Here is a 24,417-nt window from a genome sequence, read left to right as displayed (position 1 = left end):
CCTTGCATCTGGCCTTCTGACATAGCCCATTTCTAAAATCAGGAGGTTGCGCATACACATCATGGCTTGTACCCTGTAATGGATTTTTCCTCCAGAAACTTGTCCAGTCCCCTTTTAAAGGCGTCCAGGCCAGATGCCATCACCACATCCTGTGGCAAGGAGTTCCACAGACCTACCACACGCTGAGTAAAGAAATATTTTCTCTTGTCTGTTCTAACTCTCCCAACACTCAATTTGAGTGGATGTCCCCTGGTTCTGGTGTTATGTGAGAGTGTAAAGAGCATCTCCCTATCCACTGTGTCCATCCCCTGCATAATTTTGTATGTCTCAATCATGTCCCCCCTCAGGCATCTTCTTTTCTAGACTGAAGAGGCCCAAAGGACGTAGCCTTTCCTCGTAAGGAAGGTGCCCCAGCCCCATAATCATCTTAGTCGCTCTCTTTTGCACCTTTTCCATTTCCACTATGTCTTTTTTGAGATGTGGCAACCAGAACTGGACACAATACTCCAGGTGTGGCCTTACCATAGATTTGTACAACGGCATTATAATACTAGCCATTTTGTTCTCAATACCTTTCCTAATGATCCCAAGCATAGAATTGGCCTTCTTCACTGCCGCTGCACATTGGGTCGACGCTTTCATTGACCTGTCCACCACCACCCCAAGATCTCTCTCCTGATCTGTCACAGACAGCTCAGAACCCATCAGCCTATATCTAAAGTTTTGATTTTTTGCCCCAATGTGCATGACCTTACACTTACTGACATTGAAGCGCATCTGCCATTTTGTTGGCCTTTCTGCCAGTCTGGAGAGATCCTTCTGGAGCTCCTCACAATCACTTCTGGTCTTCACCACTCGGAAAAGTTTGGTGTTGTCTGCAAACTTAGCCACCTCACTGCTCACCCCTGTCTCCAGGTCATTTATGAAGAGGTTGAAGAGCACCGGTCCCAGGACAGGTCCTTGGGACACACCGCTTTTCACCTCTCTCCATTGTGAAAATTGCCCATTGACACCCACTCTCTGCTTCCTGGCCTCCAACCAGTTCTCAGTCCATGAGAGGACCTGTCCTCTAATTCCCTGACTGTGGAGTTTTTTCAGTAGCCTTTGGTGAGGGACCGTGTCAAGTTCCTTCTGAAAGTCCAGATATATAATGTCCACGGGTTCTCCCACATCCACATGCCTGTTGACCTTTTCAAAGAATTCTATAAGGTTCGTGAGGCAAGACTTACCCTTACAGAAGCCATGCTGATTCTCCCTCAACAAGGCCTGTTCATCTATGTGTTTTGAGATCCTATCTTTGATGAGGCATTCCACCATCTTACCCAGTATAGATGTTAGGCTGACTGGCCTATAGTTTCCCCCCTTTTCCTTTTTAAAAATAGGTGTGACATTTGCTATCCTCCAATCTTCTGGCTCCATGGCCGTTTTGAGGGACAAGTTGCATATCTTAGTCAAGAGATCAGCAACTTCATTCTTCAATTCCTTAATAACTCTTGGGTGGATGCCATCAGGGCCCGGTGACTTATTTATCTTTAATTTATCAATGAGGTCTGAAACATCTTCTCTTTTAACCTCTATCTGACTAAACTCCTCAGTCAGGTGGGGCTGTTTGGGCAGCGGTATCTGCCCGAGGTCTTCTGCTGTGAAGACAGATGCAAAGAACTCATTTAATTTCTCTGCCATCTCTAAGTCTCCTTTTATCTCCCCTTTCCCTCCCTCACCATCCAGAGGGCCAACCGCTTTTCTGGTGGGTTTCCTGCTTCTAACATATTTGAAGAAGCTTTTATTATTCTCCTTAATGCTGCTGGCCGTGCGTTCCTTATAGTCTCGCTTGGCCTCCAATATCACCTTCTTACATTTCTTTTGCCACTCTTAGAAGAAAGAGATCAAGAAAAATCTTTTGCCAACAAGGAACGCACTATGTCCTGCCCCTCCCACCCTGTTGGAAAATCAGAACTTCCTCTTGCAGGATTGGTCCTGTGATAGGCATGCCCTTATCCCTTTGCTGTGTGAACCATAAGAATAAAGCTTTGTTCACTTTTTCATATTCACATTTATTCATGATTTTTCTGTTCCTTTTCCACAGTCTAGTGCAGTGATTTTCAATCTTTTTTGGTCTCGCGGCACACTGACAAGGTACTAAAATTGGAAGGCACACCATCAGTCTTTTGACAATCTATAAGGCACAGTGTACTGCCAGCAGGGGGCTCACATCCCCCAATGGCCCTTCTAATAAATGACCCTCCTCCAAACTCCCATAGCTCACCTGCGGACCATTCGCAGCACACCAGTGTGCCACGGCACAGTGGTTGAAAATGACTATTCTAGTGGTTCCCAAACTGTGTTCCATGACACCCAAGTGCACCGTGGCAAACTCCCTGAGGCGCTGAGGGATGTCCTCAGCAGCCTTTTCTTACCCACTCTCCCATATCCTGAAGTATAATACTACAGATCATAAGCTGTTATGGGACACATTCAAATCCAGGGCAAATTCAGAGTGCTGTAATGAGAACATTAGACATTAACTATTGAGTATAATTTATGCTTAAACTAGCAAGGAATGAATTTTATTTATATCTTTTTATTTTTTCAAAGTTTGACTTCTGTTTCACCTCTTTTATTGTATTCCACTTATAATATACTTTATACAGACACCCACCGCTTAACAACCTTTCACTTAACAACGAACCGCATATGACGGTGATCAAAACACAACAAATAGGCTCTTAGTGAGATAGTTAGGGCTCCCATAGTCTGCAGCAGAGTGTCTGTTTGCACAACAAAGGCACTAGATTGGACTGAATGTTTGCTTAACAACTTAATCACATAACAAAGGGATTGAAGAACATATCTCCGTCATTAAGTGGTGCACACCTGTATAATTTTATAATTACATTTAGAAGCCTCAGTGGGTTAAGCTGGCTATTGATGCTATTTATGAAGAATATACTACGTTTTTGACATCCCTTTAGGGCTTCTTTCTACATTAGCACTCTACACTAGATACTAAAATGCTGTGCTGAAGAAGTAAGATTATGACCTGAATTTGTACAGATCCATTCCTTTCCTCTTGGTGCTCAAACCCTGTTCCAGAACTCATGCAGGACTTTCCAAAACCTTCTTCCTAATAAGTAGCATGATTATTGGGAGTTCACTTAACATTCTCTGAACATTATCTTTCTGTATTCTAGCTGGCTGCTGTGTTCATTCATCTCCACGGCGATTTGGCAGGAACGACTTCCTTCGCTTTTGGGCTTGGCATATTTCTCAAACCCATTCTCATGTTGAGGCATCTTAGTGCCATTCAGCTGTTTCATCTCTTAGTGACATTTTTTCTTATTTTGTGAAGTTGCTGGCGTAACGCTGACAGCAGCTTGGAGCAGGAGACACAGTGAAGCACCACCTGTTTTTCTGAAAATTTCTGACTGTTAGCGTACATTATTTTTTCTTGACAGAATTGAAGCTTGGTTTTTAAAAAAAAATCTCTGCTTTGTATCCTTTCAAATGTTTTCCTTACTTTTTTCTCACAATTTAGACCTAGTCAAATTAACCTTGCTTTCTAGCAATTTAAGGTAGACTTGTCTCCTTTGTTCACCATCACCCATTTGGTATGCTGTTCACATTTTTTCCGTTCTAAAATTGCTTATCTGTGAATTTCCCAATCCACCTTTAATTTCTTTCTAACACTGTAACAAGGTTAGATTTGTTTACAAAGCAATAAATCTGTGCCAGAGGGGGGAAACTAAAACTCTCACATAATTAAAACCAGTTCAACACCACTAGTGTTATGTGACCATATAATCATGGTAATTACAACTGCTATACCAGCAGTTGTATCAAGGATTTGGCCAGAAAATGTACTAGTACAATTGATGTGATGGCTCTAAAATCAATTACATAGTTATTTACTATCATGGGCATGCATCTTTTGTGCTTATCCTCTATCTTAGAGCATTGAATCTCCATTCCTGTGCTGTAGTTAGTGAAAAGAAAGCAGTGTGCCCCACTGATAACGACTGGTGAGGATGGGGATTGCAAAGGGGAGTATGTAGTAAGGCTCTCTTGCAGTTTTCCTCTCCTAAAGTTCAAATAAGATGACTGAAGTATGGAGTGTGTATACAGTCAAAAATGCAGGGTGGTAAAATTAAGCTAAAGTTACACTGGTGATACTCTGTGTGAGCTGTTGTAACAACTCTTTTCGAAAAGAGAACATCCAAAGTTTAAAAAAAAACAGTTGGGTTTATTTTTTTTAATGCTGCTTAAAATGTAATTCTAGGTGCTCAAAGGGTAAATATTTATTCTTTCCTATGATCAGGTAAAATTCCATGTTAAGGTATCGCACAAAATCATGAGACATCTTCTGCTTAGATCGCAATTTTTTTCAGCTTGATCAAATACTTTTCAACTAGGAATAATTCCCATTTAGTTCACTTTCTGTTAAGCATACTTAGGTTTCCATTTAGTTATGTGGTTTTCCTGCCACATTTAAGGGATTTGCATAGGAAGAGAGGAGTGGTTCGTTTACTGGGGAAATGCGGCAAAAAAAAATCATTTTGCACAGGGTTTGGATGTGTGTTATACCTTTCTAGTCTCAGCCGGAGACTTCAAAATGGGCAATGTTCTGAAAGCAAATCAGGGTGGGGCCTAAAAGATGTTATGCTGTAGAGATCTATCCTTTATTCTTAGCAGAAACACAGGATAGAAGTCAGATCAGTCATTACAAGGATGGAATAGCTTTGGCCACGCTTAAACAGTGATTCTTAAACAATGGACTGATAAGTCCTGTGTTCCAGACCAGTGTTCTCAATCATTTTTGGAAGGCATGCAGTGGTGTTTATAATTCCTTTCCCAGAGGAATTTGAAAGAGCATAGTATATTGTATCATTGTCAAAAACATAGCTTTTCAGAAAGAGCCATTTTTGCAGCAGTAAAAAATATGCTTGGTGCAAGATACCAATTGCATTTATATAAGCCTGTGTACTGCACGGACTGATGTTTAAAGAGTTAATCGGAAGTGAGTTATTTACCACTTAATTTTTAAGTGGCAAACTTAATTTGCCACTTAACATTTAGAGCCTAATCCTATTCTTATCCCCTCGCCAATGTGGTGGTGCAAAAATGGCTACCATGTGTCCTGCAGGGGGAGGACAGTTACAGAGGTCTTCTCTGGGTAAGGGAACAATTGTTCCCTTCCCTGGGGATAAGCCTCCACAGCTTGGGGGAAGGGGGTCTACTTGAATTTGCACTAGCTAAGTAAGCTGGTCAGAAATAAGCACTGTGTTCTCACACAGAAACGCATTAGTTGCAAATGACAGAAGAGAAAATGTGCAAATCTTGTTCATATTTTCAAGATATGTTGGCAACCTTCAGTCTCGAAAGACTATGGTATTGCGCTCTGAATGGTGGTTCTGGAACAGCGTCTAGTGTGGTTGAAAAGGCCAATTCGGAAGTGACAATCCCTTCCACACTGGGAGCAAGTGCAGTTTGTCTCTGGTCTGTCTCCCTGGCTATGGGCCTTCCTTCTTAGCCTCAGACTGTTGGCCAAGTGTCTCTTCAAACTGGAAAAGGCCATGCTGCACAGCCTGCCTCCAAGCGGGCCGCTCAGAGGCCAGGGTTTCCCACTTGTTGAGGTCCACTCCTAAGGCCTTCAGATCCCTCTTGCAGATGTATCGCAGCTGTGGTCTACCTGTAGGGCGCTTTCCTTGCACGAGTTCTCCATAGAGGAGATCCTTTGGGATCCGGCCATCAACCATTCTCATGACATGACCGAGCCAACGCAGGCGTCTCTGTTTCAGTAGTGCTTACATGCTAGGGGTTCCAGCACGTTCCAGGACTGTGTTGTTAGGAACTTTGTCCTGCCAGGTGATGCCGAGAATGCGTCGGAGGCAGCGCATGTGGAAAGCGTTCGGTTTCCTCTCCTGTTGTGAGCGAAGAGTCCATGACTCGCTGCAGTACAGAAGTGTACTCAGGATGCAAGCTCTGTAGACCTGGATCTTGGTATGTTCCGTCAGCTTCTTGTTGGACCAGACTCTCTTTGTGAGTCTGGAAAACGTGGTAGCTGCTTTACCGATGTGTTTGTTTAGCTCGGTATTGAGAGAAAGAGTGTCAGAGATTGTTGAGCCAAGGTACACGAAGTCATGGACAACCTCCAGTTCATGCGCAGAGATTGTAATGCAGGGAGGTGAGTCCACATCCTAAACCATGACCTGTGTTTTCTTCAGGCTGATCGTCAGTATTATGTAATTATGTAAAAGTACTGTATTATGTAATTACATGTAGTTCTACTAATTACAAAATCAGGAAGTATAATGCAAGATATGAGAGAGCCCAATTATCATGCTGGGAGAGCCGAATTATAACAGGGGCCAGATAAATTGTTTTTGGGTGCCACTGTGCTAGAACATTAGCCAGAGTAGGCAGGATTGGGCTGTTCATTTAGTTCAGTAGTTTAAACTTTCAGGAAACTAAATCATGGCATCCAATCCATCACCTCATGAATAGAAGGGGAAGAAATGGAGGCCATGATAAGAGTTTATCTTCTTGGATTTCAAGATCACTGCAGATGGAGATTGCAGCCATGAAATTAAAAGATGCTTGCTTCTTGGGAGGAAAGCTATGGGTCAACTTGTTGTTGTTGTTGTTGTTGTAACCTTTATTGGCATATACATACATCAAAACAATATACAAATAAAATTCAAAATTTATATAAGATCAGAAGATGGCTCCATAATCCATAAATGCATGTCACACACAGGAAAAATCCAATAGTCAATAGTGCCCCATTAGCTGATCTCATACAGGGCTGAGCTTCCAGTCTCATTTCCCGCTTACTTATGACTGTGGCAACAAAACAAGAGATGTTAATAAGAGTTTCTCCCTTCTCTACTGACAAAAGTGCTTGTAGCACATCTGCCTCTGCCCATCCCCGGAAGCGCGCTAGGATGGGCATAAGATGTTTATGATGCTGGGTCTTATGCAAGGGACAGAACAAAAAGATATGTTCAACTGACTCCACATAGTTCAGATCACAAAGACAGAGCCTTGTGGAAAGAGGTATCCCTTTGAACCGGCCCTATAGAAGGGCTGAAGGAAGGGCATTACATCTTTCCAGCATGAAGGCTCTTCTTAACTGCAGATTATACAGCTGGGATAAATAAAATGGCATCCTGCCTAACTGGACAGGTACATGAAAGTGCAATGGGGAACAGGAGGTGTTGGCCAAATTCATTAGCTCTTTACATTCAATGTCCATGATTCTCTCTCCCTGACAACTCTGTATGATGCTGTTTGACACAACATACCCAGACACTCAATATCGAGACCAATTTATTTTAACTTGGTGTGTAAAATGGTGATCCCACAAGGCAGGACCAAGTGTGATACCAGTTGGAACATCAGACTGTCATTGACCACATTGAAAAGGATACCAAGCCAAAACTTTGCAAATCTTAGCCATGCCATTGTGTTCAACCTGATAAGACCTGTCTCAAGGCATAAAACGGAGTAAGGGACACATCTTGGTATGCCTAAAATTTTCCTAAGGAAAATAGATTGAATACGCTCCGTAGCTAGATTTAGTACCTTGAACCAGACTGGAACACCATATAAAACTTGAGTAACAGTCTTTGCTTTGAAAACCTCCAGGGCTGCCGGAACATATCTGTTGCCTGGTCAACTTAATTAAAAGTCAAGTCATCACCTTGTCAACAAAGGTTCGTATAGTCAAAGATATGGTTTTCCCAGTAGTATTGTGTTGCTGTGAGAGCTAGACCATAAGGAGGGCTGAGCACCAAAGAATAGATACTTTCAAATTATGGTGTTGGAGAAGACTTTTGAGAGTCCACCGGACTGCAAGGAGATCAAATCAGTCAATCCTACAGGAAATCAACCCTGACTGTTCATTGCAAGGACAGATGATGAAGTTGAAGCTTAAATACTTTGGTCATCTTATGAGAAGACTCTTTAGAAAAGACTCTGATGCTGGGAAAAACTGAAGGCAAAAGGAGAAGGGGACGACAGAGGATGAGATGGTTAGATAGTGTCACTGAGGCAATGAATTTGGACACACTCCAGAAGTTAGTGGTAGAAAAGGAGGCCTGGTGTGCTGTGGTCTATGGGGTCATGAAGAGTGGGAAATGACTTAACTGAACAACAACAATACCCTTGTTCTGGCATTGGAATCTGTTGGAGAGTGTCCTTGAAGGAAGTGTTTTGAAGTATTGAAGGCACTGCTGAGGTTTGTTTAATAGGAATGTTCATTAAAACAGCACATTTAACTTCTGTTTTGAAAGCAGTAGATGTGAACCACATGAAAGAACCAGGAAATAAAATACACCAGTATGAGCAGTAATGGGTTTTGTTGGGACATTGAGGAAGACTTTAATGTTATTCAGTGTTCTGTGTAAGGTTTAAATGAACAGACATCAGAATGGAATTTGACGTTTGATTGGAGCTGGATAAAGATGTGTTTGATTGGAGCTATGTTGTGTTGTTCGTATCAAAGAGAAAATGAATGTGATATTATATCAAATCTTGAAGTGAACAAATGTGTTTAGGAATAGTATATGTGCCACTTGATTTCATTTTTAAATACTTCTGTGCTGCTTTAGTATGCTTGTTGCCTGATTCTTATAGAACACATATGTGTGCGTGTATGTCTAGCTAATCAAAGTACTGTACATATAAATTGGTACTGGGCACGTAATCCCAGTTGTGGCATATAGCCCCAGTCAGAAATTAGTGATAGTGCTGTTAAATTTTTGGGAGTCAGAGGAAACTGCATTTATTACCATACATTCACTCTTTTCAAAGCAACAACTAGACAATTATTCATATTTCCTCTCCACAGTATTAAATAAACATTTAAAAAACTCCATTCTCATAAAAAGAATTGGAGAGGGGAGAAGTGTATAGAAGGGAGTGCGGCTAAGTTTCAATGAATGGGCATGAAATTTAATCAGAATCATTTTCTGAGCTGTAAGCTGTAATTCAGTATCTGTTTCAGTCTCTGCTTCTGCAGCTATTCTATTGTGTCTGTCATCATCACATTATGGACTTCTAAAAACTGAAGGTTTGCCCGGATCCAAACAAGCTTCTCTACCCTTTCACATGTCAGTTTATTTCTTGATTTGGTGTGAGTGTTTCCAAACATAGACCAGATTCTTTCACATGTTGCAGAAGATAGAGGAATCTGAAGAAGGCGAGAAGCAAGAGAAGTCAGAGGCTGTGTTGTGCAAAGACCTTGCCACCATGTTGCAGGAGGAATATGTTTGGCAGAATCCCAGATTGCATTCCTGGACCAAATCCCGGAAGATGTTCTGTATTCTGCAACATTTGAAAGTACCTTCCCAACATCAAGTTCTAAATGTGATGCTTGTTTTGTCTTCCATTCAAATAAAGTAACAGTGCTATCATATTTCCACCTTTGAATCTTGGACTTAATAAATTTCTTGTATTTCACCAACTCTTGTACCTGAGTACCTAGAGAGTTTCCCAAATACGTAGATGCTATTTCCTTATTTTTTGGTGGTCTGTTTTGCTTCCAAACCGATAAGCACTAGCACCTGCGTTTGCTGCAATTATATATAATAATTCAAGAAATCCTAATTCTGTTTGTTGCACTAGAGATGTACAAAATTTAACAGAAACCTACTTCTGTAGATGTGAAATATGATCATCTATTGTCTTTTCCTAGTTGCATTTATACCTTATAAGCTGTTTTGTTGTTTATACAGAAAAGTGAGATGTAAACATATTAAATTGCAGCTTCAAAAAACAAACACTTTGGCATGAATACCACAAACATAATGAATTATTACTAGATGCATTGATTGTATGTAGAATATCAACATGCTGGTATCTTTGGTATATTCTTAATTGAATCATTTTTCCCCTCTGTCTTCTTTTTTGTTTAGTGTTGAGGGTGAAGCTCCTGGAAGTGAAACATTGGATAGCCCATCTACTTATCACCAAGGAGCTATAACTCACAGTTCAGCTATAAGCCCAGACCATTACGACCATTCTCCATACGGACTATATTCTGTCTCCCCTGGGCAGCAAAGACCCCGAAGGCCAAAGCTTCAGCACTCAACATCCATACTAAGAAAACAAGCAGAAGAAGAAGCTATCAAAAGGTCGAGGTCACTTTCAGAGAGCTATGAACTCTCATCAGACTTGCAGGATAAGCAGGTATTTCAGCTGTACTTTGATTTTTGAATTAAGTTGAAGTGGCTTAAAAAGATGATTATTGCTTATTCAGATTTACCTGGAAAACAGCAGGTGTGTTGGTGAAATTCTTAGTTTGTCCCATAATTTGGTATATCTGAATAATTGTAAAGTGTTTTTCCCCCTTTTGGCTTACTGAAGTAGCAGCTAATTATGCTAAAAGAGGTTGTGGGGGGACGGCAGGAGGTTTGTTCAAAGAATCAGAAACAACTAATATGGTTTTGTATAGGTGGCTCATTGCTTAATTTGTGTAGCTGTGCCAAATTTCAACAAAAGAAGGTGCAGTTTAAGCTCAGGATAGGTTTCTGTTGTTAGAGATTCAACAATAAAATAGTTTTTAAAAAATGAAGTTCCCATCTTTTCAATCAAGCACAGCATCTTTTGACTTGTTTCAAACTGTCAACATTTTTACAACTTTGGGCAATATTAACCATTGACCTAATATAATATAAGAACACTTTTTTCATTCTGTCTCTGGTCCTGCATCCAGATTTTGAGGCTACAACTTTATGTGGCAAAATCCTTATGTCAAGTTGTTCTTCACTTTTTCTGTTGAGAAGGTCTTTATTTTCAAAATGTAGTTAAAGCTGTGTATTGGAGACTGATTAAGACCCTGATTCTGTCCTTTCCCTCCCCTGTAGCATGCACTGGAGCATGCACTGCATCCTGCGGGAGGGACAGTCCTGGAGGTCTCCTCTGGGTAAGGGAACATTTGTCCCCTTACTTAGGGCTGGGTGTTTAAGCTCTGGTGCTGGAATTTCTCTGGCACAAGTCTGAGTGGATCTGGAAAGGCAGATCCTGTAAGGGGCATAGTATATCAGAGGTGCTGCCACTGCTACCACCCCTTTCTGCCCCAGATTATTCCCTGTTCATTCCCTAGCCCTCTTCCTTTCCACCCCCCACGCTGACTTACCAGTGCCAAGAGACATGGGAACTCCACTAGCTCAGATCCATGGCCATTTGCCACTGGTAGCAGTGGCCTGGCTTCGCAATATGGTGTGTCGCCTTTTGCGACAGCTGTAAAAGATCTTACATTCCAGCAGTGTAAGTCCCACATACCGTTGGACTGTAAGATATATTCATTATACATAAGTGAACATAAATGATTTTCCTGAATTTTTACTGGAAGTCATATCAGCTAGCTTTAATACTTGCTGTGACGCCCAGGCTTAAATGGAGCAATTAAATGACCAGAAAATGCTTGAACAGTATGGTTCAATAAAATTATTCAGGCTATTTCACCTTTTTATTGTAGTCTTTATGTAAGTCCTTATGTAGATATGTTTATAGGATATAATATATGGCAAAATTGTCCTCCTGAGTAGACAAAAACATTACATTTGAGTAGTGTTAGTATTCTCTCTATATACTGCTTTTCAACTAAACGTTCACAAAGTGGTTTACAGAGAAAATCAAATAACTAATGGCTCCCTGTCCCAAAAGGGCTCACAGTCTAAATTCAAAAGATGCAAAAGAACACCAGCAGACAGCCACTAGAAAAGACACTGCTGGGGTGAGGAGGGTCAGTTACTCTCCCCCTGCTAAATAAAAGATGAGCACCCACCCTAACAGTACCTCTTACCCAGTTAGCAGGGGTATTTTTTTAGTTCATTAAAATTACGTTCACAGTAATGCAACAGTAGGAGTAATATATCTCACACCTATAAAACAGTGATCTTAAGTGATCACAGTCTATTTCAGGAAATGCAATGCAAAGGACAAAGATGAGCAGGGTGTTATATTGGGTTAGTATTCTATGGTACAATAGCCTCCAAATTACTGCCTGCAAGCTGGATCTAGCGTGCCAAAATTACTGGTCTGGGTGCAGTGTGGTGGAGGCTTTCTATTCCGTGCTACAGCCCCCATGTTTCACTGCAGTTCTCAGAAATTGGTGCCAGGCAACTGCTTCCACCTGGAAATTGGGGCGCAGAGCCTGCTGGGGTGATGGGGCAGTGGAAGTGGCTACCTAGCGCCAGTTTCTGAGAAGAAATGTAGTGAAACATGGGGCTGCAGTGTGGAACAGAAAGCCTCTGTGACGGTGCACCTGGGTGGTAATTTTGGCTTGCAGTGGGCCGCAGTTTGGAGACCGCTGCTTTAGTACACGGTGAAAATGAAGATTGCTTAAAAAACCTTTATATCCAAATTGTGAGCATCAGTAGTGTGCTAGTAAAACCTCCCAGGACTAATGAGAAAAACAAAAAAACCCTCTTTCTTTCTAATCTTGTATTCGAATGTTAAAACCCTCTTTGTAAGACCTTGACTCTTACTTATAAATACTACTTCAATCTACTTTCAGATTTATTTCACATCTCTCAACCTAAGCTTCCTGGAATGTACAGCTGACCACTGTTTAAGACAGGCAGTCAAGCTAGATTATCCCATCACCTCTCCTCTGTATTGTCTTATAATGAAGGAAGTGCATTTCTTGAATGAGGTGCATTTTTAAGTTATGAATTCATTCTGTGGAAGGTACAGATGTAACTGAGTATTCCACATACCATGATCATGCTTCTGGTGTTAAGATGAACTCAAAAAGAGACATCACTTTAAAGCAAGTGATGCTTTAATGCAGTGGTTCCCAAACTGGTGGTTAGTGTCCCACTGGGAAACCAGAAGGAGGCCATTCCCCTTTAAAGGGAGCAGGGAAAACCTCCTGATTTTAGAAGTAGTCTACCTCAGAATGCCAGATGCAAGGGAGGGCACCAGGATGCAGGTCTCTTGTTGTCTTATGTGTTCTCTGCGACTTATGTGTTCCCTGTGAGTTATAGAAAGCTGGACTAGATGGGCTTTGGGCCTGATCCAGGGGGGCTCTTCTTGTGTTCTAGCCACAAAATGATTGTAGTGATGGCACTGCAGCAATCATGCTGCTGCCACAAAAAGCGGCTTTTAAACATACCTTGGGGTAGGCTGTCCAGAAGGCATGGGGAGGGGGTCTCGCAGCCCCTCTGGGGGCCTCCCCACTGCTGTGAAAGGCTCTTATCTCCAATTGCAACCCACTTCTGGTTTCACAAAATAAAACATATCTGATTATCATGGAAGTTATTTTTTTAACACATAATCTTAGGTGCAAGTTATACAGGCATAAATCTCTCGTTGTAATGAAGGCCCTTATGTGCTTAGTATATTTCTAGCTCAGAAATATTTTTATGTTTTCGAATTCCTGCAGGCACATTTTTCTATGAGAACTGTGAGTTTCTTACTGCAGCATCATACCACAGTGATATCTAATAAGGCTTAGCACATGATTCTTATAAAATGTTTATATTTCCTTTTTAGGTTGAAATGCTTGAACGGAAATACGGAGGCCGTCTCATAACTAGACATGCTGCTCGTACTATACAGACTGCTTTCCGCCAGTATCAGATGAACAAAAATTTTGAGCGGCTTAGAAGTTCTATGTCTGAAAATCGTATGTCAAGACGCATTGTACTATCCAATATGAGAATGCAGTTTTCGTTTGAAGGACCTGAGAAAGTCCACAGTTCCTACTTTGAGGGGAAACAAGTTTCTGTTACAAATGATGGATCAAAATTAGGAGCTCTTGTTCAGTCTGAATGTAGTGACCTTGGTGAACCCACTACCATGAAGTCTCCGGCAGCATCTACTGACTTTGCTGATGCCATAACAGAGCTGGAGGATGCTTTTTCAAGACAAGTGAAATCTCTTGCAGAGTCGATTGATGATGCACTAAATTGTCGTAGCCTGCACTCTGGTGAGGTACAGATACCTGATCAAGTTCGAAGTCGTGAAATTGAAAGGGACAGTTGTGGTCAAACTAAACCAACAAGCCATAATGTGGATCATAGGAAACTTGATGAAATGACTGCATCGTATAGTGATGTTACATTATATATCGATGAGGAAGAACTATCCCCACCACTCCCCCTTTCTCAGTCTGTAGATAGGCCATCTAGCACAGAATCTGACCTAAGACTTCGGTCAATGAACCCATCTCAAGAGTACTGGTCTATGACGCACAAGGATCATAAGATAGACACTGACACAAGTTGCAGGAGCACGCCTTCACTAGAATCCCAGGAGCAAAGAATGAGGATGGATCATCTGCCTTTGTTAACCATAGAACCACCAAGTGATAGTTCAGTAGACTTGAGTGATAGATCAGAGAGAGGATCTTTAAAGAGACAAAATGCATATGATCGTGGGCTACCAAGTCAGCAAGGTAGTCCCAAACACATCTCACATGGCATCCCTACCAAGTTAATTTCCCGAGAGGAACAGGAGACAAGACATAGGCCTAGACCTATTGACAGCCACTTGGCCATTAATGGCACAGCAAACCGGCAAAGCAAATCTGAGTCTGATTACTCTGATGGTGACAATGACAGCATCAATAGCACTTCAAATTCCAATGATACAATAAACTGCAGTTCTGAATCTTCTTCTCGAGACAGCCTAAGGGAACAAACCTTAAGCAAACAAACATACCACAAAGAGACTCGTAATAGCTGGGATTCCCCTGCCTTCAGTAACGATGTCATCAGAAAACGCCACTACAGAATTGGTCTGAACCTTTTTAATAAGTGAGTACAGTGCCATTTCCGATCTTCCCTTCCATGAAGTTGTTGCTTTTTTATGTATGCATAGACAATTTGTGTGCATAATTTATCTCCATATCATTGGATAACTAGAATTAACTGCAGTTCCACAGTGAGGGTTAACTTATGCCTGAAGATTGTGTAAACACACCCATCTCTTTTGTTGGTTCAGCAATATAGTCTATTACCGTCCCGTACTACTGTACTGCAGTTGCCAACTCCAAGTGCATATCTTGTGGTAGTGGTCTTTTAAATTCATAATTAACCGTACCCCCTTTTTTTCCTCCTTCACAATAAATTGAAAAGGGGTGAATAGGAAAGAAAGCATATTCAGAGAAATGGAAGCTGACAATGGAAAGCAATAAGAAAAATTATAAGAGAGGTCTCCCTCCTCTCATGTGCTTTACTTTTCTTATCCATGTTGGCTCTTCAGCATGTTATCTGAAATCACTGAGTAGATTAGAGCTGATACTTTGTTAGTAATTCATTCCTTGTAAATTTGCCCTGGCCAAATAAGACAACAGCATTAAACAAATCACTTACTTTTCTAAAGGGCTGCTTTCCTTGAGCAAAGTATGTTGATACTGGTGCAGGTTTGTAATTGATTTCATATCTAAATATCATAAAATTAAATAGCTATATATTTAGTTTGACATACTCTTTTTCAGTACTGTCTGAGCTAAGTAGTATTATAGATAAAGGAGTAATCTGTTGTCAGAGTACACAATCTCCATTGTAAGTCTATTTTCCATGTAACACAATATATAAAAATTGCCTATTTTAACATTTATAATTTCTTGAGATATCATGCAGCTAGTACAACTGGCAGAAGGTAATAAATAATGGTTTTATCAGATTCATGCTTTGTTAGCTTTACAATAGTTCTGGACAAGAATTGCATCTGATTAAGGGTGCAGTCCTAACCCACTTTCCAGCCCCAACACAAGAGCAATGCAGCTACAAGATAAAGGAACAAACATTTCCTTACCTTGAGGAGGCCTCTGTGACCGTCACCCAACTGCAGGATGCTGCACATGTTCCATTGGCACTGCCATGCCAGTGCTGAAAAGTTGGCTAGGATTTGGGCCTAAGCTTGTGTAATTTGATAGTAAGAAAGTTTTGATTCTAGTTTTTAGCATATTTTTAAAATTCTTTTGTTGTCTCCAGTATATTCCATATAGGACTGAACACAGTAAGATGATTACTGGGCTGGGGCACCTTCCTTACGAGGAAAGGCTACGGCGTTTGGGCCTCTTCAGCCTAGAAAAGAGGCACCTGAGGGGGGACATGATTGGGACATACAAAATTGTGCAGGGGATGGACAGAGTGGATAGAGAGATGCTCTTTACACTCTCACATAACACCAGAACCAGGGGACATCCACTAAAATTGAGTGTTGGAGAGTTAGAACAGACAAAAGAAAATATTTCTTTACTCAGCTGTGGTTGGTCTGTGGAACTCCTTGCCACAGGATGTGGTGATGGCGTCTAGCCTGAACGCCTTTAAAAGGGGATTGGACGAGTTTCTGGAGGAAAAATCCTTTTTGACATGCACGTTGGGGGAAGAATACCAGGCAAATCTCTAACAAAAACCTTTGACTTCCGACGGGCGGACTTCCCCCAAATGAGGAGGCTGGTTAGAAGGAGGTTGAAAGGGAGGGTAAAAAGAGTCCAATCTCTCCAGAGTGCATGGAGGCTGCTTAAAACAACAGTAATAGAGGCCCAGCAGAGGTGTATACCGCAAAGAAAGAAGGGTTCCACTAAATCCAGGAGGGTGCCCGCATGGCTAACCAGCCAAGTTAGAGAGGCTGTGAAGGGCAAGGAAGCTTCCTTCCGTAAATGGAAGTCTTGCCCTAACGAGGAGAATAAAAAGGAACATAAACTGTGGCAAAAGAAATGTAAGAAGGTGATACGGGAGGCCAAGCGAGACTATGAGGAACGCATGGCCAGCAACATTAAGGGGAATAATAAAAGCTTCTTCAAATATGTTAGAAGCAGGAAACCTGCCAGAGAAGCGGTTGGCCCTCTGGATGGTGAGGGAGGGAAAGGGGAGATAAAAGGAGACTTAGAGATGGCAGAGAAATTAAATGAGTTCTTTGCATCTGTCTTCACGGCAGAAGACCTCAGGCAGATACCGCTGCCCGAACGGCCCCTACTGACCAAGGAGTTAAGTCAGATAGAGGTTAAAAGAGAAGATGTTTCAGACCTCATTGATAAATTAAAGATCAATAAGTCACCGGGCCCTGGTGTCATCCACCCAAGAGTTATTAAGGAATTGAAGAATGAAGTTGCAGATATCTTGACTAAGGTATGCAACTTGTCCCTCAAAACGGCCACGGTGCCAGAAGATTGGAGGATAGCAAATGTCACGCCTATTTTTAAAAAGGGAAAGAGGGGGGACCCGGGAAACTATAGGCCAGTCAGCCTAACATCCATACCGGGTAAGATGGTGGAATGCCTCATCAAAGATAGGATCTCAAAACACATAGACAAACAGGCCTTGCTGAGGGAGAATCAGCATGGCTTCTGTAAGGGTAAGTCTTGCCTCACGAACCTTATAGAATTCTTTGAAAAGGTCAACAGGCATGTGGATGTGGGAGAACCCGTGGACATTATATATCTGGACTTTCAGAAGGAACTTGACACGGTCCCTCACCAAAGGCTACTGAAAAAACTCCACAGTCAGGGAATTAGAGGACAGGTCCTCTCATGGATTGAGAACTGGTTGGAGGCCAGGAAGCAGAGAGTGGGTGTCAATGGGCAATTTTCACAATGGAGAGAGGTGAAAAGCGGTGTGCCCCAAGGATCTGTCCTGGGACTGGTGCTTTTCAACCTCTTCATAAATGACCTGGAGACAGGGGTGAGCAGTGAAGTGGCTAAGTTTGCAGACGACACCAAACTTTTCCGAGTGGTGAAGACCAGAAGTGATTGTGAGGCGCTCCAGAAGAATCTCTCCAGACTGGCAGAATGGACAACAAAATGGCAGATGCACTTCAATGTCAGTAAGTGTAAAGTCATGCACATTGTGGCAAAAAATCAAAACTTTAGATATAGGCTGATGGGTTCTGAGCTGTCTGTGACAGATCAGGAGAGAGATCTTGGGGTGGTGGTGGACAGGTCGATGAAAGTATTGACCCAATGTGCAGCGGCAGTGAAGAAGGCCAATTCTATGCTTGGGATCATTAGGAAGGGTATTGAGAACAAAATGGCTAGTATTATAATGCCGTTGTACAAATCGATGGTAAGGCCACACCTGGAGTATTGTGTCCAGTTCTGGTCGCCGCATCTCAAAAAAGACATAGTGGAAATGGAAAAGGTGCAAAAGAGAGCGACTAAGATGATTACGGGGCTGGGGCACCTTCCTTATGAGGAAAGGCTACGGCGTTTGGGCCTCATCAGCCTAGAAAAGAGTCGCCTGAGGGGGGACATGATTGAGACATACAAAATTATGCAGGGGATGGACAGAGTGGATAGGGAGATGCTCTTTACACTCTCACATAATACCAGAACCAGGGGACATCCACTAAAGTTGAGTGTTGGGCGGGTTAGGACAGTCAAAAGAAAATATTTCTTTACTCAGCGTGTGGTCGGTCTGTGGAACTCCTTGCCACAGGATGTGGTGCTGGCGTCTAGCCTAGACGCCTTTAAAAGGGGATTGGCCAAGTTTCTGGAGGAAAAATCCATTATGGGGTGCAAGCCATGATGTGTATGCGCAACCTCCTGATTTTAGAAATGGGTTATGTCAGAATGCCAGATGCAAGGGAGGGCACCAGGATGAGGTCTCTTGTTATCTGGTGTGCTCCCTGGGGCATTTGGTGGGCCGCTGTGAGATACAGGAAGCTGGACTAGATGGGCCTATGGCCTGATCCAGTGGGGCTGTTCTTATGTTCTGCGTGTCTACTCAGAAGTCCACTTTAGTGAATGGGGCTTACTGTGGATAGGATGGCAGCCTCAGGGCCCGATCCTGTGCCTGTCTCCTCAGAAGTCAGTCCCATTAGAGGCAGTGGGCCTTCCTCCTAGGAAAGTGTGGAGAGGACTGCAGCCTCAGAGCCCCTCCTCTGCCTGTCTCCTCAGAAGTCAGTCCCACTAAAGGCAGTGGGGCTTCCTCCTAGGAAAGTGTGGACAGGACTACAGCCTCAGAGCCCCTCCTCTGCCTGTCTCCTCAGAAGTCTGTCCCACTAGAGGCAGTGGGCCTTCCTCCCAGGAAAGTGTGGACAGGACTGCAGCCTCAGAGCCCCTCCTCTGCCTGTCTACTCAGAAGTCAGTCCCAGTAGAGGCAGTGGGGCTTCCTCCCAGGAAAGTGTGGACAGGACTGCAGCCTCAGAGCCCCTCCTCTGCCTGTCTACTCAGAAGTCAGTCCCAGTAGAGGCAGTGGGGCTTCCTCCCAGGAAAGTGTGGACAGGACTGCAGCCTCAGAGCCCCTCCTCTGCCTGTCTACTCAGAAGTCAGTCCCAGTAGAGGCAGTGGGGCTTCCTCCCAGGAAAGTGTGGACAGGACTGCAGCCTCAGAGCCCCTCCTCTGCCTGTCTACTCAGAAGTCAGTCCCAGTAGAGGCAGTGGGGCTTCCTCCCAGGAAAGTGTGGACAGGACTGCAGCCTCAGAGCCCCTCCTCTGCCTGTCTACTCAGAAGTCAGTTCCAGTAGAGGCAGTGGGGCTTCCTCCCAGGAAAGTGTGGACAGGACTGCAGCCTCAGAGCCCTTCCTCTGCCTGTCTACTCAGGCTGCAAGGCTATGACACTTTCCCCGGAGTAAGCCCCATTGAACTCAATGGAACTTACTTCTGAGTAGACATGCATAAGCTCGTGCTGCAGGTTGGCACGGGGGCTGCACCAGCCAGCATCCTTCCCCTCCGCCAAGCCAGTACCTGGGCATTCCATGGGTGCCGCAGCCCATCTCCCTGGCTGTCTGTCTGTCCTCCTCCTTGGCGTCAGCATGTGTCCCCCGTGCCCCCCAGTGGCTTGGAAGCTGCGCGGGGAAGCAGAGCACGGAGGAGAGGAGGCGGGCTGGGCTCAGGCGAGAGCTTGGAGATGGGGGCAGGAGGGGGTCGTTGTGCGGTCAAGCAGGGGCCAGGCGCCCGCCCACCCTGCACCCCCCCAGCATCCACCCAGCGAATGCCTCTGTTTTGCGTTCCATTAGAAAAGAAACCCTGGTTGTATCCCTTTGTTTGGCTGCCATACTTTATGCATGAGATTTTTTCCTCCATTTTTTGAAGTCTAAAACTGCTTCAAGGACCATAGATGGGGTATAGTAACATGGGGAGGGTTAGCAAATCAGCACCATTCACATCTGGCTTCTGCTACAGACATCCAGAATTGTTTTTCCTGAGATCAGCCTGAGGGGTAGAATAGTTATATTTCAGTTACATACAGTGAGGGCGCTTCCAGCTCAGCCCCACTGATTTATATATGTTACATCTGTCTTCTCCCACTGTTTGCCTGAAAACTAAGTTTGCTGGAAATTGTATCGAAATAAATTAAACTAAGACTACATTGGTGATGTAAGCCCCCTTAACATACTTGGATAGGGTTCACTATTTACTGGACACAAATTTGACAAGCTTTGCATACACTTATTGTAAAGTTGCATCTAAAAGATGCTGATTTTATTGTTTGCTGTAATGTTACCAAAAAGCCTGCCCAGCATTTTTGTGCTGGTTGGGCTGTTTGTGCCTCTAACCCTTTTTACTATATGTCAGGACTGCATTTCAGAAGAACATATAATGTGATATCTAAAAATAAACATGAGAGATTTCTATCAAAGGTTTCTGGGAGTAGATGTTAGCCTATTGAGCATTCAGTACAAAGAGTATTTTTATGACATCTGGAGTGCACATTACTCCTTAACAGCAGCATCAAATATTTAAATGGAGACACTTTTCCCTTTAAAAAGTTCAAGGAATTTGCAAAGAGGAGGAAAATGTTCATAGTAGGAATCAACCCAGGCAGTAGTTTAGCAAAAGGCTGACTGCATTCAGAAAAGGGTGTGGGGAATTTCTTTCCAGCCATTTATAGCACACACATAAACCTTCCCAGTGTTGAAAATAAAATCTTGCCTTCAAAAGGTTGCAGTGCCTAGCATTAACTACTTGGAAATATCCCCAGAAACTGGAATGGAGTCATTACATCACTCCTAACCAATCAGATTTTTCAAGTATTAACCATTCCAAGCACATGATTTGGCTGCATGCTAGGATTAAGCAGAATTTTCTTGTCACGAAGCTAGAGAGCTGATCAGGATATAATCTCATTTTAAAGTGCCCACTCTAAAAGGCAGGGTTTCTTTGACTATTGCAGCCAAGCAACTGTCTGATTATAATTATGCAAGTCAGGATTTGCCAGCTCATTTATTGTTCCCTGGAATTCAGGGTGGTTAGGCTATCCAAGTGAAAAACAGAGACAGTTGCATTTTCAGCTATTTAAGAATGACAGTGTCGTAGTAGTGAACACATAGCACAAAGGGGAAACAACAGTGACCAAAAGAGAGAAGCCACAGAAATAGGAAAGTATTGTCATATATCAAGCAAGGAAACTCTGGCAAACATCCAAAAAAAAAACAGCCAATATCTATGATATCTTACAATATCCATGAAATTTGACATATGTCAGATGTGTTGTTCAAAATAAGAATTCATGATGTCCTTGTAAGAGAAATTACTCCGCTTCACCACTTGGTTCCTCTGTATATTTCAGTAACTTCTTCTGGTAACAAACTTCTTGGACAGATGCTGGCAATCAGATATTCTATGAGGTGTCAGTCCTGCTGTTTATTTCAAAGTCACATGAATCATAAGTATATAGAATAAACAGGAATATTCTATAAGCTAAATAACTGGTGAAAGCAGGTAATAGAAATTATTCTTCTGCAATGTCTGAATTGAATTGGTAGTTTAGTTGAAATGCTAGTAACAAATGAAGTTTAATTTTTTAATGAATATTCATTAAGATACTCCTCAGCATTTAGAATCCATAGATTATGCCAATCTCTTTTCCAGTTTGTCCACTTTTCTGTCTTTCACCTGCTGATGTTTCTTTATTGTAAATTAATTCACTCAGAGTTCTCATTGACTTTTTGTAGCAGGAACTGTGTGTGTGTGTGCAGAGGCATAACTAGGTCATTTGACACCTGGGGCCCATAACTTTTTGTCACCCCATACGACTTAATTAATTTATTAATTATTAATTCACATTTTTATACTACCCTTCCTCTAAGCAGCTCAGGGTGGTATACATGGTTCCCCCCCTTATTTTGTCCTCACAACAGCCCTGTGAGCTAGGTGAGACTGAGATATAGTAATATTCATGACATGAAATTAATAATAATAATGGCCAGAAAATAAATGCAGTGAATATTTCCCCACAAGCAATGGATGAAATTCTGCATCAAATGGTACATAACATGATGGTATTATTCCTAAAAACCACGATTTCCAGAATTTTGGTCACTAGGGTGTCACCCCCCTCCCAGGTTGTCTCATTGGCCTGTTTTGAGTTAAGGCAATGGTTCTCAAACTTTTAACACTGGGACCCACTTTTTAGAATGACAAACTCTCCAGGACCCACCAGAAGTGATGTTGTAGCTAGAAGTAACATCATCAAGCAAAATAAAATAATTATAAATAAATTAAAGAGAAACAGATAATTAAATAAGGGGAAGCTAGCCCTGTTTCACCAAGTGAATTTTCTCTGTAGCCTGTGCGACTAAACACGCGATATGGCTCTGTTTCACTTTCCATAGGGCTCCATGCATTTTTTTGTTTCTGGTTTTTTGGCTATACCTTTTGATGGAAAGGAGATAATTTCCTCCGGTTTTTGGCAGTGCATTCAGCTGGAAATTCCGCATCCAACAGTATATAGCATGATGGGGTTGCTTGTAACCTCTGCAATGTTGGGTAATTTGTGCTGCCACCCCCAAGGCTGGGACCTGGGGAGGACCACCCCGCCCCCTCACTAGCTACGCCACTGTGTGCGTATGTATGTGTGCACATGCACATGTTGTGGAACAGTGTGCAATGTATGTCTTCTTGTCTAGAAGATATAAGATAAGCTCATTAGTCTTTTCAAAAATAGAGCATTAATGTTCTTGCTTGCAGTAGGACAAACAGCATGAAATGATAAAAGCAGCAATCAGTGAAAGCATATGTAGCTGCTGCCTTGCAACCTTGGTTGAATATTTTTCATTCTGGGTGCTTTTGTCTGTAATAGAAGGGTAGAGCTCCACACTACTTAAGGAAGCTTGTCTTTCTCAATAATGTGTACCGGCCAGCCAGTAGTGCATTTTCAAGAGAATAGTGGCAGGTGGGATTGCAGGTCCTTCTCCTTTAGCTCATCTTTCCTTTTTTTCTCCCTTAACCCATTTCTACCCAGTCAATAGATGTACACATTTGATCCCTGTTGCATATATATGAAATGGCTTGTGCTCCCTCCTTGTCAAGATTCTTGCTTGTTTTCCATAAAAGGCCAGCAGGGAATGGTTCAGCACCCACCCTTCCGTGGAAATGAACCCTTATGACAGTGGTATTCAGACTGGGTCATCGTGATGTCCCAGCCTGAGTGCCCTGGCCTCTGCCCCCTTAAGGAGTGGGGACAGGGGGAAGGCAGTGACGCGATCCCCAGGATCTCATCACTAACAGGGCTGCAGGTACTGGGATGTACTCACCAGTCCCTGCAGCCGCATCCTGGGGGTGCGGGAAGCCCTGTGCAAGCATCTGCAGGGCTCCCCAGCGTGCAGAAAGTGAAAGTGGAGCAATCGCGCTCCACTTCCGCAAAACCTGGGGATTGCGTTGCTGCCTTCCCGCTGCCTCCTTGCCCTCCCCCGCAAGCACTTACTGCAGCTTTCAAACTCCCAGAGAATTTGAAAACCACAGCCTTATGCTATTAACACTGTTTGAGAACGTGGTTTGTTGAAGTAATGTATAGTTTCACCCAAAAAAAGTGCTAAATTTTTAGTATTTATCTAAGATTTTATCTTAAATCTAAAGTATTGAGACTTTCATTTGGAATAAAGAGAATTACATACTAGAGCTCTTGGACATGTTATTCATGAAAACATTACCAGGGCATTGCCCTTTTCTCTCTTCCATAGATGAGTAAATAGTCAACATGATGATTTACCAAGTGGTAGCTTAACTATGGTGTGCAAGTAACTGCATGTTAAGCTGACCATCTGTGTGGTCTTACCAAGTGGTAAGGAGAATCTTTCTCCCTAGCATGGAATCTTTTCCAGTGGCTGTTGCTGATATCTCTTGTATTGGCAACCTTCAGTCTCGAAAGACTATGGTATCGCGCTCTGAAAGGTGGTTCTGGCACAGCATCTAGTGTGGCTGAAAAGGCCAATCCGGGAGTGACAATCCCTTCCACACCGGGAGCAAGTGCAGTCTGTCCCTGGTCTGTCTCCCTGGCTATGGGCCTTCCTTCTTTGCCTCTTAGCCTCAGACTGTTGGCAAAGTGTCTCTTCAAACTGGGAAAGGCCATGCTGCACAGCCTGCCTCCAAGCGGGCCGCTCAGAGGCCAGGGTTTCCCACTTGTTGAGGTCCATCCCTAAGGCCTTCAGATCCCTCTTGCAGATGTCCTTGTATCGCAGCTGTGGTCTACCTGTAGGGCGCTTTCCTTGCACGAGTTCTCCATAGAGGAGATCCTTTGGG

General features: G+C 42.9%; 1 protein-coding gene across 6 annotated transcripts in view; it reads left to right on the top strand.

The window, feature by feature from the left end:
• IQSEC1 (IQ motif and Sec7 domain ArfGEF 1) overlaps positions 1 to 24,417 on the top strand; it is a 452,630-nt gene that overhangs the window by 368,963 nt on the left and 59,250 nt on the right. For all 6 annotated transcript variants that reach the window (XM_066614256.1, XM_066614253.1, XM_066614252.1 and 3 more), the window contains 2 exons: positions 9,915 to 10,188; positions 13,501 to 14,765. In XM_066614256.1, the coding sequence (XP_066470353.1) occupies positions 9,915 to 10,188; positions 13,501 to 14,765 (1,539 nt within the window). The remainder of the gene's footprint in view (positions 1 to 9,914; positions 10,189 to 13,500; positions 14,766 to 24,417) is intronic.

Source organism: Tiliqua scincoides, chromosome 2 (assembly GCF_035046505.1).
Source record: "Tiliqua scincoides isolate rTilSci1 chromosome 2, rTilSci1.hap2, whole genome shotgun sequence".
Lineage (NCBI taxonomy): Eukaryota > Metazoa > Chordata > Lepidosauria > Squamata > Scincidae > Tiliqua > Tiliqua scincoides.
The sequence above is the reverse complement of the archived record's forward strand: the minus strand, read 5'-3'. Positions and strand labels throughout refer to the sequence as shown.